This window comes from Melozone crissalis, unplaced genomic scaffold (genome assembly GCF_028551555.1).
Source record: "Melozone crissalis strain CALT ecotype California unplaced genomic scaffold, PUWL_Pcris_2 ptg000019l_1, whole genome shotgun sequence".
Taxonomy (NCBI): domain Eukaryota; kingdom Metazoa; phylum Chordata; class Aves; order Passeriformes; family Passerellidae; genus Melozone; species Melozone crissalis.
The window spans coordinates 4,567,994-4,587,515 of record NW_026535797.1 but is presented as its reverse complement, the minus strand read 5'-3'; the positions used below and the strand labels follow the sequence as shown (position 1 = coordinate 4,587,515).

Here is a 19,522-nt window from a genome sequence, read left to right as displayed (position 1 = left end):
CTAGAAAGGAGCAGTGCAGTTGCAGACAATTTGGACATGAACATGCTAAATTCATAAGATTTCCCTAGAAAAAGCTGGATTTTGGCAGCAGAGGCAGGGACTGGTGAAATAAATAATGTGTCCTGCGTGGCACGTGTGATACTGCAGCAAGTGTGAAACCCATCAGAACTGTTGCACAACACCCCAAAGGGAGCAGATGCTTTTTTGCTGGCAGAGCTGCATTGTGGGATCCATCTCGAGGCAAATAACTACCTTGTTAAATCAGAATGTGTGATACAGCTGCTGACAAATAAACACCAGCAGGAGGGGAGGAAATTTCAGGGTGGTTTAATGGTCAGTATCAGGGTTAATGGGAGGCAGAATTATAAAAGAACCCAACCCAAATGGAAACTGGAAGCCCAAAGTAGTGGAAGGTGGAGGTGGCTTTTTCTGGAGACCCTTTTCAGCCCTGGAAATAGAGCTCTGTCCGCAAAAATGATGGGGGGAGCAGGGTGAATGGCTTTATTTTGAGATGTTTCGTCTTTCTACATGCTCAAAACCCAGCCATGAGACGCTGACCCTGAAATCACAGGGAACACAAACCAGGTCCTGAAGATTTTTGCTCCTCATTGTGGCCAGTTCCTGTCTCTTTACCCCAGACAGGATTTGGCATCTGCATGGTGCAGCAGCTGTGGGGCTGTGACCCGTCTCTAATTTGTGGTGACGTTTCAGCCCTTCGGCTGAAACCTTCAGCTTAAGGTTTCTCCTGCATCTGACTAATAAACACTCTGTTTGACACTGTTGAATCAACAAGACCTCCTGCCCTCGTTGCCCTGGTGGTTTCCTGAGGCAATGAGTGTCTGTATCTTTGTGGTCAGAGGGGATTTGATTTTCCCCTGTGTGTACAAACTGGAGGAGGCAGGAAAGCAAACTTCCCTGTTTATGCATCAATATTTTAATAGCCCACATTTTGAAGAAACAAACTACTTGGACACCAGATGTAAGTGGCTTTTCTGAAATGCTATTTCACTTCGAAATCTGTGGCTGGGTAATACACTGCTTCCTCTCAGGAGCCTGAGCCCACATATTGCTTCCAGAAGTGTTCAGGACCCATAGGAATGAAATATCTTGTTAAAAGCTTGGATCTTAACTCCAGTGTATTCATCAGTTTAGGCAGCAGCGGTTTCCTGCCATCTTCAGCTTCTAGTAGCCCTCACTGTGAGGACAATATGCCGGTCCAGCTTCCCATGCATCAAAATATTCACATCTCCAGGGTGGGTCTGCCAGCACCAGCATATTTTTAATTGCTATTTTTATTTTATTTAATTGTAATTTCATTTGCATTTTATTTTTAAGGGAGAACAGCAATCTCTTGCCAGGCAATTGAAAAGCTGGTGACATATCAAAACAAGACTTCATCCTTTTCTTCTTTTTTTTTCCTACAAGCTTCCCATGCTCCATATTTAGATAAGGAGACTCAGTTTTGCTTTTCTAACTATAGATGAAATACTTTTGGAGGCTTGTAATGTGTTCAGCCTGGGTTTTTTGTTTTCTTTGACTCTCTGTCAAGCAGTTTCTAGATTGTAGATGATATTCTATATTTTTATGTGCTCATGACTGGTGGTTTTGTTTTGCCATAACGTATTCTGAAAGTTGAATTAGTCAGAACAGAAATGCAATTCCCAGGACAGTTACATGTTTTGCCAGAGTTACACTCACAGCTGAGTTAGTGTTCATCTGTGCCTTTCCCACCTAAAAATAAGAAGCATGAAGGAGATCTGTCGCTGGTTAACACAAATTGAACTCAGAACTTTTGTCTCTTCTTCATCCCTTTATTGAACTGCAAAGTGCTTCCTGCAAATTCCTGACTTTCCATCCACAAATGAAGGGGATTACAGAACAGAGGAGGGATTTACTTGTTTTCTGTGCCAGCATGGAGACACATTCACTTATTTCATGGATGAAAAAGCTCAAACCAAAACACCTCCTGCTTATGGCTGTGTGTCTCCTGGTTTCCATTTCTCTGTGGCAGTGCCTGGTGGTGGTTTTCTGCCTCCTCCTCTCTTAGTTTTGGAGCTGTTTTGTCCAGATTTCACTTATTTTATCTGACTCAAGTTGTGCTGTTAAAGGACACCAGGGGAACGTCAGTGCTGGCCCTGCTGGGGCTGCACCTTAAATCCTGGGGTGGTTTTGGGCCCGTCGTTGCAAGGAGGACATGGAGGGGCTGGAGGGTGTTCAGGGAAGGGAACGGAGCTGGGAAGGGCCTGGAGAATCCCTGAGGAGCTGGGAAGGGGCTGCAGAATCCCTGAGGAGCTGGGAAGGGGCTCAGCCTGGAGAAAAGAAGGATTGGGGGCCCTTGGCTCTGCACAGCTCCTGCCAGGGAACAGGGACAGGAGCAGAGGGAACGGCCTCAGGCTGGGCCATGGCAGGCCCAGGGTGGATTTTGGGATAAATTTCCTCATAGAAGGGCAGTGTTGGAATCCCCATTCCTGGGGGGATCTAAAAGCCAAGTGGAGGCAGCACCTGGGGACACGGGGCAGTGGTGTGGCCTTGGCAGTGCTGGGTTAGGGGTTGGGCTCCATAATCTCAGAGGTTTTTTCCTGTGACCGTGTTCACAGGGGTCTTAGGATGAAGGAAGAGACGAGGATCTGACTCCATGTTTCAGAAGGCTTGATTTATTATTTTATGATATATATTATATTAAAACTATACTAAAAGAATAGAAGAAAGGATTTCATCCGAAGGCTAGCTAAGAATAGACAAAGAAAGAATGATAACAAAGGCTTGTGATTGATATGAATGATAACAGCTGACTGTGATTGGCCATTAATTAGAAACAACCACATGAGAGCAATCACAGATGCACCTGTTGCATTTCACAGCAGCAGATAATCATTGTTTACATTTTTTTCCTGAGGCCTCCCAGCTTCTCAGGAGGAAAAATCCTAAGGAAAGGATTTTTCATAAAAGATGTCTGTGACATTTTCCACCCTAAATGATTCCATGTTTCTCCGAGTCCCTCTGGCTGATGATGCTGATCTCTACCTCTCCTCTTGTGCCACAATAGCTGTGTCCTATTGTTGGCTGGAGCCATTTCTTGTGGTGGTGTGCAGCTCTCCATGTCGTGGGAGTTGTGTTTATCCAGGGTTGGACTCAAATCCATATATAAAAATGTCTGAAGCCCTTTGGGATGTGAATGTCTTAAAATATTAACCCTAATTAATGGCTCCTTCTCTGCCTGGGTGTAAACAGTGAGTCATGTGCCACTTAGGGGTTTGCATGTTTGGTCCTATTTCTGTGTGCTTGCAGAATGCCTGCCTGCAGATTTGTTTTATTGAGTAAACAGGGATCCAGCAGAGCCCCAAGGCTTCATCAAAGCAAGAGTTAGAAAAGACAGGGGTAGAAAAGGTATTATATGTTGCCCAAAGCCATGCAGTGAGTCACTGGGAGAGCTGGGTTTGGGTGTTCCTGGCTCCCTGCTGCCTGTGCTGCAAGGCATGGTCCTTTGCCTGGCACTTTTAATTAACTGCACTGGCAAATCTGCAGTCAAAGCAGGAGAATCACGATTTAGAGCGGTGCTTATGTCATCCTGAGGGCCATCAGACATTATGTAAAGATTGAAGAATGCACATTTCTTAAGTATAGTTATTAAGAGCCCTGAACTCACACTCATTTCACCAGGATTTCTGAACTTCCCTGGGATGAGCCTGCCAGGGGCAGGGTGTGAGGGCACAGAGGGGGTGTTCTGACATGATCCTGGTACAGCACTGCCTGCCTGGCACTGCCAGGGCTCCTTCTGGGCTGCTAAAGGATGTTTGTCCCACTCCATCACGGGATTTTCATAGGTTTTATACTGATTTAATTTCAAAACCACGTGCACAATGTAAATAAATACTTGAGTTTGTTTTGGTTTTTTTAATACTCAAAATTTAATAGTGAGTGTGGCAATGTTTTAAGCTATTTTAGAGAGAATTCCTCAAATTTACAGCCATGACAGCACATATATTCACCATAACCAATTCTTCATGGCATTGTTTTTTAGGGGCACTTATATAGTAACACATATCCATAACACTGCTGTCACTGTGTCAGTCCTGCCCCACACCAGGAGATCACAGGGAATACAGGACACGTTTTCCAAAGCTGTGTTTCATAATGTCTGCAGGACCAGGAGGTTTTTGCACGGATTTTTGTTTCTAGCAAGGGAAAGGTTAGCCAGACTTTCCAGAAGGCATGTTGAGTCACAGGGGTGACCTGCAGCCAATCCATACAGCATCAGAGCTTGAACTGAAACCTGGCTAGTATAGGCACAGCCCTGAAAACTCAGCACAATCACAATTGTATTAGTCACAGGCCGTTCCTGTACTTTCTCTCTGCTGCCAGATGGAATTTTGGCTTTGTGACTGTTGTTACAACTCAGGAACTTTGTATAAATATTTTAACTTTGTACACGACCGGCCTTTATTTTTTTTTTTTCCTGGTAATGAAACAGAAAAACTGTTCTGTTTTCTTTTGCTTGTCTCTGTTTCATTTGCTGATAAATGTCCCCTTTTTCTGCGAAGTATCTGTGTTCAGTGCACTGGGACACAAACAAAAGCCACTTTTTGTCTTTTGTATGTGTTTTTTTTGTTTGGTTTTTTTTGTTGGTTTTTTTTGTTGTTTTGGTTGTTGTTTTTTTTTAAGAAGGAAGAGAAGTGCCAAAAGAAGATGCTGGCTTTGACCAATGACATCTTGCAAACATGTGCTGTGTAAGCTCAATAGCATCTGGTGGGAGGAGGAAGGGCCAGGGTGCTCCCTGTGTCCAAACATGACCCAGATGGGGCTGTTTGTGTGAGCTGAGCACAACTGCCTGATTCCCCTGCCCTGGAATCATCCTGGAGCTGTGCCCTGGGATGCTGCTGCTGATTTTCTGCTGCAGAAGTGATGGGGAAACGGGGCAGAGCTGCTGGATCCTTCCCAGAGGTAAGCCACAGCTGGATTTATCTGTGGCTGTGGCACTGATAAGGGCTGCGTTTTATCATTATTATTATTATTCATCAGTAGGGCATTGCTGGTTGTGATAACTTTCCTCTGAATGCAAACAGACATGGAAATGCCTTCTGCTTTCTGTGCTGCCTATTCTGTTGCTCTCCCAGCTCACTCTGTTGGTTTAATTATTTTCTTGCTGTCTGGAGACTGAAAGATAAATTTGCATAAAGCATCTTACCCTGTCTGGGAGCTGGCAATGAATTTTATTGAAACAATCTGCTCATCTGAATAAAACTTCCCTGGTGGGGTTGTAACAAAGCTGGATAAAGGATACACAAGACCAGTCTTGTTAAACATTAAAACCATGACTCCTGTATTTGCAGCAGCATATAGTGATAACTGATGCCATTATTTTTTGCTTTCTACTTTGCAGGCATTGTCTGTCTCTTAGGATATTTGAAATAAACTGTAGGTGAAAAACACAAAGTGATGGGAATTTGTCCCTATGGATGAATTATTGAGTCAGGCTTTCAAACTGCTGGTAACAAAACCAGAGCCAGCAATGAGTTTCCAAATTAAACATTCAGTATTTTCCCTTTTTGCCAAAACTTGAAGTAGGTCAAGCTTAGAGGAAAGCTAGGTTCAAGTTAGCTTTGCCAAGCAAAAGATAAATGCCTCCAGAATTCTGGTTTGATTTTTGGGTTCAGTAACCTAATCCTCCAAATCCTTAAGTCTAAACTTATACGTGTTCATTGCTGCTAATAGAAATAGTCTAGTGACATGGTTAAAAACCATGGGTTAAATATGTGGTTAAATTACCTGGGGAGGGCCAGGATCATTTAGACAACAGATAAAAATATTTAAAAACATGTCACATCACTGTTAGTGTAGAGATTGACTTTTAAAAGTGTGAAGAAAGGAAGAAATGGCACTCAATGTGTATTTTACAGGCAGGTGATGAATAAAAAAAGTGTTTATTTGAAGCATGGCCTGTTTCAGAACACCCTTGATTCATTAACAAATGTGTGGATCCAACCTCCCCCCCCTTTTTTTATTTTTAATTGCTGTACAATGCAGTGTTTGTTGGATTTTAAGAATGTTTTAGTGGGAATGTCTTCAACTATGTAATATTTATTGTGTTTAGTGATAAGATCTTGAAAGGAAAGTATAATGGTATCCTGCACCGTCATAACAGAAAAATCACATCAGGTCCTTCAATCCTAACATCTTCAGAGGAGGACATCTCTGTATGTAGGAGGGAATATAATTATTTAGAAGAGATACTTTATTAAAAGAAATTTAGATGAATCATTAGCTGGTGTCTTGTCAGAACATAAAATGCTTTTAACTGTACACATGCATGCTTAAAACTCTTGGGCTGTTGCTTTCATGTGTTCACTCTCAAACAATATCATTTCTATTTCAGCAGCTGTTTGCTAATTATTTCAAGAAGTGCTGGATGTGGCTCCTTTCTAGTATCATCAGATGTTTGCTTTGTACAGCAGAGCATAAATATTCCTTTGGTCTTTGAATTGTTCTCGATTTAATGGGTACCTGTTGTGGAAAAAGTTCTGCAGTGTAAAGAGCCCACTCTGGATGTTTCTGTACCAACCCACACACAAAATTCTCAAAGAAAACAGAACAAGATCCCTGAGGGATGAAAGCCTCTCTCCCTCTTTTCCTCTACCCTGTGAATGCATTCAGCCTTCCGTAACATTTGTTCTGCCAGCGGAGCAGTGCCTTAACATTCGAATTTTCTTTTTTTTCTTCTTTTTTATTTTTCAGGGTAAATTGCCAGTTCTTCTGCTGGGCCAGTCTGCAGACCTGAGGCCAGGGGAGTTTGTGGTGGCCATTGGCAGCCCCTTTTCCCTGCAGAACACGGTGACCACGGGCATCGTGAGCACCACGCAGCGCGGGGGCAAGGAGCTGGGGCTGCGCAACTCCGACATGGACTACATCCAGACAGATGCCATCATCAATGTACGTCCCCTCCGGGCTGCTGCCCTCAGCCCTGGCCTTTCCCCACAGAAATCCCTCCTGGGATGCCCTTCTGAGGAGCAGGGAGCGTTCCTGTCCCTGTAAATGTGGACATCTGCACCGCAGCAGCGCGTGGTGTTACGGAGAAATCCCCCCAAGGAGCCACACCAGGCACAGTATCTGCCTCCACTTCAAAATCCTTGCAGATTGCAAGGGAGGAGGCAATATTCTCTGGCAAATAGCTATCTTTTGGAAATCCATCTTGTTTTCTGAAGAAGAAGCCAAGCTTCGTTGAAGGGTTCAAGTTTGTTTCTGCATTAAGGCAAAATAATAGTTTTTGTACTTCAGATCTTGGCCTTGTACTTATCTTCACTAACAGCTCCCAGAGCTGGCCTAAAATCCTCTCAGTTTCTAGAGTGGCTCTAAAAAAACAAAAGGAAAACCATGGCTTTCTTAACTTACTCTGGCAGGAGAAAGAAAACGAAAGTATTTGCAAAGCTCAGCTAAAAGAGTGATGTTAAACTGTGGTTTATGGTTTATTTAAAAATGTTCTATTGCATGAATTTAATAGATAATGGAAGCAGTACTACAGAAATATTGCAAAAATTTATTTTATATTTTGCTTACAACAAATGAGGAGGTAAATACTAAAATATGTCCTTATGTTTATTTTCAGTATGGGAATTCTGGAGGACCCCTAGTAAATCTGGTAAGAGTTTCCCTAAGTTTGCTTAGTGTCAAGCTTATTTCTGTTTATTTTAAAAAATAAAACCAAACAATATACCCCACCCAAACCAACAAAAAAAAGCAAACTCCCCCCACCAGATGTGGGATTTGCAGTTTTCAATATTTGGCTGACTACACAAAATTCACATGGTTCTTACTAATCAGTTGTCTGTGTTTATGTTGGCAAAAAGCTACATTTGGATTTCAATATTTAGGATGTTTATGGTTTGCATAGTTTCAAACAAGTGTAATGTTGTTTTTGCTCAAGCCCTGCAAAAAGGAAAAAAACACATTTTACAGTGAGGTGTTTGCCCTTGCTGTTTACCCTGCAGCTGGCAATTATTTTCTTTTCACACAGAAACTCAGCTAAATATTTCCAAAATGTATCTACCCTTTCATTTTGGATCCACCAAAAAATCCACATATTTTCAGGATATTAGGGTTTATTTGCCAATACTGTAGAATGAACTGAAGCAGTTGCAAAACTGAGTGAGAGCTCTCAGGTCTCCTGAGGGTGCATGGGGTTGAGTCCTCATGAGGCATGGCACAGACTGAAACTCAGAAATACTCAGAGTTTCTGCCTTGGAGGAGATTTGGCAATTTTTTTCCCCACCCAATTAACAGCACACATTCACTTAAAACCACCTGTAGTTAGAGAGTTTTTGTCTGGGATGAACCAGAGAATGAAACTGCTGAGGTTTCAAAAGAGATGACATCAGAGATGTTTCATCCAAAGCTCTTGGAGTTTACAGTTTGATTTTGGCAAACTGCATTTTTCTTTAAGTTATTATGTAAGTGTCTCAGGAGCAGTTGGTGCCAGGCATTATATGATGCTTGCTGAAATATACACAGAATAGCTGCAGAATGTGTTGCTCATCTGCTGCAAGCATAAGAATTGCCCAGTTTTATCTCTTCTGCAGCAAGATGAATAATCACATTGATTTTCCAAAATTCCTAAGTAGTGTTTTATCAATAGACTCAAAAAATTACACTTAAAACTTAAAGAAAATTGAAGACCAGCTACAAAATGTGAATTTGTCTTTGTGACTGCTCGGATGAGAAAATCCATTTCTCTCATTTCTCTTTGAGGTATTCCATATTTGCCAATAATGGCTTTTTTTTTTTTTTCCTCCAGGATGGTGAAGTCATTGGAATTAACACATTAAAAGTTACAGCAGGAATCTCATTTGCTATCCCATCTGATAAAATAAAGAAGTTCCTAACTGAATCCCATGACAGACAAGCTAAAGGTACAGTACTTGGGAAGAGGAAAACCAGAAAATAACCTGCTCTAGTGGGTGGCATCACTGCCCATGGCAGGGGGTTGGAAATAAGTGACCTTAAAGGTCCCTTCCAACCCAAACCATTCTGTGAAAACAGTGATAAACCAGAAAGCCAGCAGCCTGGCTGGCATTAAGATTAAAAAAAAAAGTAGCCAAAACTCTATTTCTACACTAATTCATAAATAGTAGCCAACACTCTGTAAGAATGGCTAAAAAAGTAAAAAAAAGCTAAATAGCAGTGGAAAAAAAAAAAAGTTAAGCTGCTGAAGAGTAAAAAGATATCGCTAGCAAAATAAAAAAACTACTTGTAAAAGTCTGCCATATAAATGCTCATATCCACAAAAATAAAGCTAATAAAAAGCACCAAAACAATAAGCAATTTAACCAAACTGCAAAAGTGTCAAAAATAGACCTAAATTAAAAACACACACACAAAAAATTATTCCTAACTCAATAAACTCAATATCTCAGACCATCAAAATAAAAATGCCAGCTATAAAACCAAAAAGTAAATTTAACCATAAACAGTATTTCTCAAGTTATCCATAACTATAAAACGTGTGCTGCCATCAAGCAAGCCAAGCAAGTAAAAAATAGAAAAAAAAGGTATAAATCTTGAAAGTCTGAGCTGTCACTTTGATTTTTTTTAAGATTCTCTAAGCCTTCTGATATTTACATTCTTGTAACAAACTTTCTCACACACTTTCTGTAAATAACTTATTGTTTTGCATTCTTTTATGGAAGAAGAGAAATTTGCTGGACTGTTAGTTTATCCAGTGCCATGGGAGAGGTGGCACTGTCACCCTCCAATCCACTGTCACTCTTGGAAATCTATAAATGTTGGAGTCAGGAAAAAAAATTCCCTTTTTTCACCTTGAGAGCAGCAGCGTGTGAGCTCATGTTGTTTCACATAGTGACAGTCTGAAAAAGTGGAAGATAAAGTTTTGAAAGCCAGAGGCTCTTTGTGTCAGGGCACTGATCACGACCCGTTTTCCTTTTTGCAGGAAAAGCTGTAACCAAAAAGAAATACATTGGCATACGAATGATGTCCCTAACCCCCAGGTAAGTACCCAGGGTGGCTCCTCACCTTTCCCAGCGTGGTCTCTGCATGCATTTGGATCCAGCTGGGGACGTGGATTTGGATGTGTGCTGGTGACAAACCCAGCCAGCCCTGGCCACCTCCTCCTCTGCGGCTGCCACCTGGTGGGACTCTCCTCTAGACTCTCCTGTGAGCTAGCTCTTAAACAACTCCTGGCTTTTCCTTCTCCTTAATGCTTCAGAAGAGAGTAGCTGGTGACTGTGGCTCTGTCCTGGGGTTGCATCCATGTTGTTGTATGTTTTCATGGCCTACGTCAGCCACGTGCGTTCCTACATTTCTATAAAGTTATTTCCATTAAACTCTTCACTTAATGTCAAATGAAGCTTTTGTGTGGACTTGCTTATTCATGCTCTGGCTACTCAGGAGCAGGTAGTGCCATGCCCTGTAAAGATAACCAGAGGTTTTCCCTTGTGCAGGATCCACAGGTAGAACAAAGCATTGAAACACGTGGGGTTGGGGTTGTTTTAGATGTTCAGGATTGCAGGAGGTGATTCTGTCCCTCTGATCTGCTCTGAGGAGACCCCAGCTGGGGCTCTGCATCCAGCTCTGGGGTCCCCAGCACAGGAAGGTCCTGGACCTGCTGGAGCCAGTCCAGAGGAGGCCCCACAGATGATCAGAGGGGTGGAGCAGCTCTGCCATGAGGAAAGGCTGGGAGAATTGGGATTGTTCAGCCTGGAGCAGAGGAGTTTTGTGACCTGAAGGGAGCCTGACAGGAAGATGGAGAGGGACTATTTACAAAAGGCCTGGAGTGACAGGATGAGGAGGAATGGCTTCAAACTGACAGAGAGTGGGTTTAGATGGGATATTAGGAAAAAAAATCTTGCCTGTGAGGGTGGGAGGCCCTGGCACAGGGTGCCCAGAGCAGCTGTGGCTGCCCCTGGATCCCTGGATATGCGCAAGGCCAGGCTGGACAGGGCTTGGAGCACCCTGGGTTAGCAGAAGTTATCCCTGCCCATGGCAGGGGTGAGGACTGGATGGGATTTAAGGTCCCTTCCAGCCCAAACCAGTTTGTGATTCTACAATCTGCAGTTTCTAAAGCTTTGAAATGTTTGAACTCTGATTGTCTGTATCTATTGAAATAGTTGCATTTACCAGAAATAGACATTAAAAAGCTGCATGCATGCAAAAAACTGTAATAATTACTGATATGTGCATCTGAGGGTTAAAATGAATGCTGAAGTGGCAGACCAATGTGTGCAAAACATCTCAACTCCTGTTAAGTGACTTCAGCAAAATGCGTGGGGGGGTTTTTTCCTGTCTTGACAAAATATTTTTTTTGCTATTTCTTCATTTTTCAGCAAAGCTAGAGAGCTGAAGGATCGCCATAAAGACTTCCCTGATGTTGTCTCTGGGGCCTATGTCATTGAAGTCATTCCAGAAACACCAGCTGAAGCGTAGGTTGAAGTGCTTTTTTCTCCAAACCACTGCCACTGACTCGAGGGGGTAACGGTGGAGGCTGTTCCCTGCTTCACTGGCTTTCTTCATTATGCTCAATTAACAGGGCTGTGGCCATCTGATTGCTGTTAGCTTGTCTGCTGGAAATGGGTTTGTGGTTTCATTCTGGTCCCTGATGGGCAATCCTGTAACTGTATCTCAGGGCATTGCAGGGAAGCCCTGTCAGCCTTCCAGGCCCAAGGGAAGGCATTCAGGGGGTGTGAAAACTCCTTTTTCCTTTTTCTCAGCAGTTGCTTCCAAGGCATCTGCTGTACCAGTGCCAGTGCTGAATAGAGACTTTTGTTCCTGCACACTCTCCATGGCCCTGCTGGTCACTGCAGGACAGCAAATGAGGAGGTTTTGGATCCACTTTGGAAGAAATGTCCACCTCAGTGCTGGCCAAACCCACCATCTCCCCTGGCACACCTTGGGGCTGAAATCCTCTCTTGGCAGCAGGCATTCTTCCATGTGAGAGCTTTGTCAGCAGCCGCATTACTGGAAGAGCTTTTGGGTTTGGAGAAGTGACTTTTTCTGTTGCTGTTACTCAGGATTTGCTCAGAAGCTGGCCCTGCTGGTTGGTGCCCCTGCCTGGCAGCCGGGCTGTGGTCACTGGCACTGCTCTGGCTGGCTTCTGCTGGAGACACTTTTCTCTCAGGGTTTGCCTGATAGGAAACTGCTCAGTAATCCAGGGCAGGAAATGGGAAACCTTATTCATTTTCTGAAACTAGGGATCATTTGAGAGAGGAGTAACTCTTTGTGGCAGCAAAGAGCCTTATGTGGCACCAAAGGCATGGAGGCAGAAAGCTGCTTGGGGCAGGCATACATTGCCTTTTAGGAAGACTGTAAGCATGGCTGGGTGGTGTTTTTTGGGACAGTTTGGGTGTAAGATAACAGTGCTAGCTGTCCAGTGTGCTCTCTGAACTTCTGCTGTGTTTGTAGATGATCCTTGTCAGTGTCTGCAGTGTGAAGGAATGTGTAGGAATGATTTGGCTGCTCCAGTGTGGGGCTGGAGTTGCTGGTTGGTGTTCAGGTTCGGCCTGAAGGTGCAGAAAAGTCATTTTGGGAGTGGGGATGATAGCAGAGAGTGGGAGAGGGGCTTTGGAGAGGGTGAACCCAATGTGAGGGGAGACACAAATCAAGGTGCTCCATCCAAAGGCAGCCCATATTGGCTCTGTCCTCCCATTCCCAGTCCCTGGCCCAGAGGTTTCCTTCTTATGCTGATCTGTCCAGCATGTGTTGAGTAGATGTGTGGTGTTGTGAGGTCCCCAGGACGATATGAGGGATGAGAATTTGACTCCATGTTTTCAGAAGGCTGAATTATTATTATATATATTATATTATATTATATTATATTATATTATATTATATTATACTGTACTATATTATGTTACTATACTAAAGAAAGAGAAAGGATACATCAGAAGGCTAAACAAGAATGATAATGAAGGCTTATGACTGACACCTCAGAGTCCGATGCAGCTGATGATGAATTGTAAAAACAATTCATGTGTTTGGATAAACAACCTCCAGACCACATTCCAGAGGAGCAAATCGTGGAGGAGCTGAGGCTTCTCATCTTCCCAGGAGAAGAAATCTGGCAAAGGGATTTTTCAGGAAATATCCCAGTGTCACAGATGTCCTGGTGGACCACGGGAGCAGAGCTGCAGTGACCCGTTCTGGCTGTGAGTCACATGGAGAGGCTGCATGAAAAACCATGCAATGACCTCCTCCAGGGACATGTTTTCAGCCATTCCTCCTGTAGGCAACCAGATTTGTTGCAACCATTGGCCAAGGGCACCCTGCTTTCAGGAGACACTCGTGTCAGGCGCCTTCTGTGGGTGGAAGAGGCCGATGAGTGGTCTGTGGTTTTGTGAAGGATTATGCTTCTGAAGGGTTGAATCATGTCTGATCTGTCTTGGTTGATTTTTCCATCCCTTGCAGCCAGATCGTTGTGCAAGACTGGGCAAGATGTTGTGGTCTGTGGCATCCCTCACCAGCCATTTCTTGGTGCTGGCAGCAGCTCCAGCCAAGCCTGGGGAGAGACACAGCCCTGCTTCTGCCCTGGCTTGCTTTGAGTCAGGAAGGTTCAGATTTGGAGGTCAGAAAAAGGGATTTTGGCTGCTATGGGCAGCAGAGGAAGGAGACATCTGATTTTTTAGTTTTTTGACCAAACTAGATAGCTACATGTGTTACCCTGCTCAGGTTTAAACCATGAAGGGTGGGTGAAGTGGCTGCCAGCAAGCTCTGTATGGAGAACAGGGGCTGAAATCCCTCAGTAGCACACAGTGCCACTCGGGTTGCTTCTCTGTGTGTTCAGGAACAAAAGCTTGGGCAATCTCCCCTCTAAAATGAATCTGCTTTGTTGCAATTATTTTAGAATTATTTTTAGATATTTTTAGAATTATTTTTAGATATCAACACCTAAGACCTTTATTGCAGAATTAACTGCTATTTGCAACAGCGAATGCCTTTGAAGGCAGTGAAATATGGGGTTCATCAAACTTGTACATCCATCAGATCCTGGGGTTTCTGCACTTCATTGTAACCTTCACTGCTTCATAAATTCTGATTGCTTTCCTCACGGCTGCCATGTCTGCTGTTGGGTGGGAAATAATAATAATAATCCAGAATTATTTTTTTTTCCCCCTAAAAATGAAACTGCAATTCTAACACATTGCTGCTTTGTGTTTTCAGTGGTGGCCTGAAGGACAACGATGTGATTATAAGCATCAATGGGCAGTCCATAAGCTCAGCCAGTGATGTCAGTGACATCATTAAAAAGGACAGTACCTTGCACATGGTGGTGCGCAGGGGCAACGAAGATGTGATGCTCACAGTAGTTCCCGAGGAAATCGACCCCTAACCAGAAACATGAGCTGGATTTCATGTTTTCTTTTAACAGCAATGGACTGCTTGTACTCTCTCTGTGCTGGTACAGGAAAACGTTAGACTTCTGACCAACATTCTGCTTGTTCAGTGGATTAGTATTGGCCAACAGAGTAACTTCTACTAGGTTTAAGGTGCAAAATCAGCGTAATTTCACATACTCCTGATGATAATTTTTTTTTTCCTTCTGTATTATGTATGCAATGTATTCTTTACTGGCTTTTACATCCCCCTGCTTAACGGATCAACATTTGCTTCCCTGTGTTGAGTAGATTTCCTGTCATTTCCTCTAAGACTTAAACAAAACACAACCCACGCACACAATGTGTGTTGTGGCATTCAGGTATTTATAGGTTAGCTGTGTTTTAACTGGAAATGCCATTGTAAAGGAGTAGTCAGCCTAAAAGGAAACACAATTGGGAAATAAAGTTTGGTTTATAAACACAAAAGGAATCCCAACCCAAATAACCTCCCGAGGACCCCATGCAGGACTTTAATACTATGATATTTTCCTAGTGTTATTAAAAGAATTCAACAGTACCTCTTGTGAGTGACTCATTTTGCTTCCCCTTATGGAGTGGTTTTCTTTGCATGGCACATCTGCCTGGTGGTCTCCCTTTAATCATCATTTAATTACATGACTTATTTTTCAGAATGTGCCTTGTGTTTGTGCTTTTGTGCAATCTGTTCTCCTCAGCAAGGCTGGGATGAATTTGTCATGTTGCCTTTGTCTTCCAGATGTTAATGCATTTTCCTTACTGTTTTAATTACAACCCCACCAATGCCTGGAATCTGTTTGCCCACTGTAGAAATTGCCACATGGTGCGTCACAGATCTCATACCATTCTGGTTCAGGTATCAGGATGTCTGTAACCATTTAGACCTGGCATTAAGCTCTTTTAAATAGGCCTGGTTTATCCAAATCTGGAGTGCTGGTGTGTGTGTGTGGACCTGGTTTTGGCTCTGGGATATAGGGCATTCCTCTGACAGGCATTAATCTTCATACATATGTTTATTGATGCCCTTGAAGCTCGGGGGTGGTGAGTGGGTTTGTCGTGCTGTGAAGGAGAACAATCAGCTACACCTAATTACAAGGTAATTACTCATTGGGTAAATAATAGGCTAAGCAGCCTTTTCTTTGCTCTGTTGTAACATGCATTTCAGAGAATAAATCCAAGGGCTGTAGACAAGTTTTGGTGACTGTCATTCCTCAACAGGCTCTTCTTTTAGAAAAAGAATGCTTTAGTAAACCTCTCCAGCTGGGTAGCTGGCAGTTCATGGTTTTTAAAGAAAGGGCTGTATTCCACCCAAATGCAGCAATAAATCCTCGAGAGCTGGATTCCTGACAGGGCTCCTTCTCCTCCCAGCTGTATTTCAGTTCTGTTTCAGTTTATCCCAATTTAAGGAGCCTTCCCATCCCCAGCTGCCAGTGCCTGCCCTTACTCACCTAGATCACTGTAATTTTACACAGTGTGTGGCATTAATTAATTGCAGTGTGCCTTTCAGTGCAGTATTGTCTCCTGACAGGATGGAACATCTCATTGCCACCTTGTGCCATGGCTGTGGAAAATTACACATGTGAAAATCTGCCCAAGCAGTGCCAGTCTGCAATCCTTTCTAGCCCCAAAAACGCAAAGGATGACCTTGCAGAAGTGTTCTGTAGCATCTTTGTTCATCTTGCTGATGTTGATTATTGTTCCAGCTCACAGTTGAAGTGCCGGTGTGTTTTGCAGTCTGTTTGTGCCCTGTGACACACAGCTCTCAGCAAAAATGAGTTTAAAAATCACCTGCCTTCTCTACTACTCCACCTAACCCAACTAGTAAAAATTAAACTAAAGCCCCAAAGCCAGGAAATTGTTTGTAAAACCAAAGTTTTCATCTGCCTTTTTATTTCAAAACAAGTGCTTGCACAATTTGCAGAGCTGATTGATTCTCTTTGTTGCTGTTGCTTGTTGTTGTGGTCTCTTAATATGCAAACTCATTAATTTTCTTTGTGTGGGCATTAGGAAAGAAGCAAAAGAAATTCTGCAAATGGTTTTCCTGGGTCACTGGGATTAGTGAAATATTTGACCAGAATTCTAGCCCTGAGCTCCATCCAGTGGGATGTGTGATGGTCTCATTGCAGCCATTCACTTTGAAAGTGGTTTTCTCTTTTACCTTCTCCTAATTTGTAATTAATTTCTGTGCAGTGGATATTGGTAACCACATGAATATCATATGGAAAATATTTGGAATTTGAATTCCTTGTATCCAACCATGCAGCTACCCAGATGGTTTCTCACAAAGTATTCTCCAAATGATTATTAAATATTTGAACTATGATTACTGATTAGCAGAGATGTGGAAGCACAGTTTATCTTTAAATACAATTGATTATCATGTATTTTTGATGTATTGTGGGGTTACAGATCTGGAATGGTTTCTATTCTTTGTTGCTTCAGCAGACAGTTCTTTCCAAAATGCACTTGAAAATACTTTGTACAGAATAGCTTTGGCACAGTTTGTTTAAATATCGGTTTCCTGGAAGTTTTATGAAGTGTTGGATGCTATATCAGGGAAATTGAACATTCTGGCTTGATTTTCAGTATTTTGGAGCCTCTGAAATGGAAACTGGAGTTGCTGTGTGTGATGCTGAGTAGATGGCTATGTGTACTACACTTGGAAGTGGTTTTGAAATGCAAGTTCACTTATTCCATACGGGAAAGGTCTTGAGCTATAAAAAATGGTCATGACTAACAATTGTCTGGTTTCTGTGCCTTAGATGCCAAGAAGTAAAATTCTGTCATTTCATTGCCAGAGAACTTTTTTTTCTTTTATTTTTCCCCTCCTTACCTAGAACTATTTTGTATTCATGCTAAGGTAGCTGAGGATGTTTTTAAAACCACATTTTTCCAAAGTGGTGAGAGGGACGTTAGGTAAGGCATGATTAGATTATGAACAGGTTCTTACTGTATGTCAGAAAAGCTCTGCAGAACTGACTGTACTGATTATCTATTAAACCGATTAAAGCTGCAGCTGCAAATACCCAGGAGAAACAGAAGTGATGAAGGCAGAAGTCACCAACCCAGAGCAGGGAATGATGAGAGCAGTGGGAATTCAGTTCTGAGTGATGGTGGGTCGCTGTGTGAGTCCTTTTGGGTCCCCTCAATCCCCAAATCCCATCTCTTGTGCAAGATGCTGGTAGGGAAGTCAGAGCTGGACACTCTGGCCCCAGGATTTAAGCCAGTTCATCCTCTTTGTGCCACTCCTCTGTAAATATGCAATAACTAGATCAGTTAAGGATTATTTGTTGCATAAAACTGCTGCTAAAACCAGTGCATATGTGAATTGACTAATTGGGCAGAGAAAGCAAAGAAAGAAACATCAATTTAAGCTATCTACATCTGCTGGGAAGTTTTCCTCCAATTTTCAGGGTTTTGTTTAGTAGTCATGGTACTGCAGCATCTGTCCCCACAAACTTTCTGAGGAAGTGGGTAATAATTAGCAACTGATTAGAAGGAAAATGAGTCAGAGCTAAAGCATACGAGTCAAATTTACTTAATGTGGTAAAGAATTCAATTTAGGAGCTTGAAAGTACTGCATAACATGCTGGAGAAGAAAATTAAATATTTTTTCTGCTCATTCCTTTTCTGTTCAGTGTTTATGCAGAGACCACAGTGATTTTCAGAAAGTTTGCCATGTGGATATTTGAGGCAGATGAACTGTGGTAACAGTAGTGCAGTGGAATCTGCCTTTCCCCTCTGAAATGGAGCTAGTGGTGCAGACCACCCCTCCACAGAGGAAAATACATTTGTGGGGTGTTATTGATGGTGATTCGGGCTGTGTCCATGCAGGGACTGTAGGATTTGCTGTGTCTGCCTGGACAACCCCTTTCCCAAACAAAGCTCCTGAAAGCTGGGAGAGAATCAGCAGCCCTCAGGCCTGACCCCTCAGCTGCTGCCCTCCAGGGAAAAAGGTATTTTTCATAGAACTAGAGAATGACTTGGGTTAAAAGAGACCTTAAAGACCATCTAGTCCCATGGGCAGGGACACCTTCCACTGTCCCAGGGTGCTCCAAGCCCCATCCAACCTGGCCTTGGGCACTGCCAAGGATCCAGGGGCAGCCACAGCTTCTGAGGAGAACCTGTTCATAGGAACCTGTGGGCAGGTAAGTCCACAAGAGGGCGAATTGAAGCTAAAAACTCATTCCCGTCTCTGTGGGAGCTGAGTCAGGACCTGTCACTGTGATTTGAGTGACCTCCTGCAGGAGGAGGGGGATGCAGGGGGAGAGGAAAATGTCCATGGAAGCCTGAACTTGGTGTCTGGTCAGAAAGAAGTGCTGAAAGCTGTTCTCATAAAAATTTATTCCAATTTCCAAGGATCTGGGTAGTTCTGGCAAGGAAAAATAGATTTTGTCTGCATCTCATCTCTGGTAAGTTCATGTGTCTGGCAAGGAAGGAGAGTCGACTGTCTGATTTGGAAAACCAGAATGTTTCTGCCTGCTGTGACTGCTTGAAAGTTCTTTGCACTTGTAAGAAAAAGAAATCAACCCACCAACCTGCAAATCAACGAGAAACAGGGAAATATAACAGAAAAGGAGCTCTAGCTGCCACTCTCTGGTGCAAAACAAACCTGTAATAAAACCCAGCTGTAATTAACAGGAATAAATTACATTTCCTCACATCTCAATCAGCATTTGACTTGGAGGTCAGGATCCTGAAAGGAAACCTTCCTTTAGAAGAGGAGCTGGCAAAAGAATGTTTCATTTCACCTGTGTGGTTAGTGGGAGATCAATATTTTACTCGTGTAAGGGTTTACAGCCATGAAAATGTCACATTTGCATGAACAGCTAGGTAAAAGATAATGATAGACTGAAGCTATGACACACATCTCGGGTTTGTTTTGCAGTCTAATAATTTTGCTTTTATTTATCCTCAGCTAAAGGGTTTTAATGTTTGTTTGTTTGTTTGTTTAATGAAGGAGCACTTCCACAGAGAAGGAAGGGCTGTGCAAAAGGAAAAGCTGCACTGGGATCAGTTCCAGCCTGTGCAGTGAGCTCCTGTGAGCACTGAAAGGTGCAAACCTTTTCACTCCTGCAAAGGGCTGCCTTTATTGCCTGGAGAACAGAGCAGGACTTTTCTTCCTTTTCAATTAAAAGCCAAAGGCTCTGCTCATCACTGTCTCTGCCCAG

At 42.9% G+C, this 19,522-nt stretch overlaps 1 protein-coding gene across 1 annotated transcript in view; it reads left to right on the top strand.

The window, feature by feature from the left end:
* Positions 1 to 16,684, top strand: part of HTRA1 (HtrA serine peptidase 1) — a 35,488-nt gene extending 18,804 nt beyond the window's left edge. The window contains exons 4-9 of the mRNA XM_054276621.1: positions 6,733 to 6,927; positions 7,601 to 7,633; positions 8,786 to 8,900; positions 9,938 to 9,995; positions 11,331 to 11,426; positions 14,161 to 16,684. Of these exons, the coding sequence (XP_054132596.1) occupies positions 6,733 to 6,927; positions 7,601 to 7,633; positions 8,786 to 8,900; positions 9,938 to 9,995; positions 11,331 to 11,426; positions 14,161 to 14,329 (666 nt within the window). The 3' untranslated portion in view covers positions 14,330 to 16,684. The remainder of the gene's footprint in view (positions 1 to 6,732; positions 6,928 to 7,600; positions 7,634 to 8,785; positions 8,901 to 9,937; positions 9,996 to 11,330; positions 11,427 to 14,160) is intronic.
* Positions 16,685 to 19,522: the final 2,838 nt, after the last annotated feature.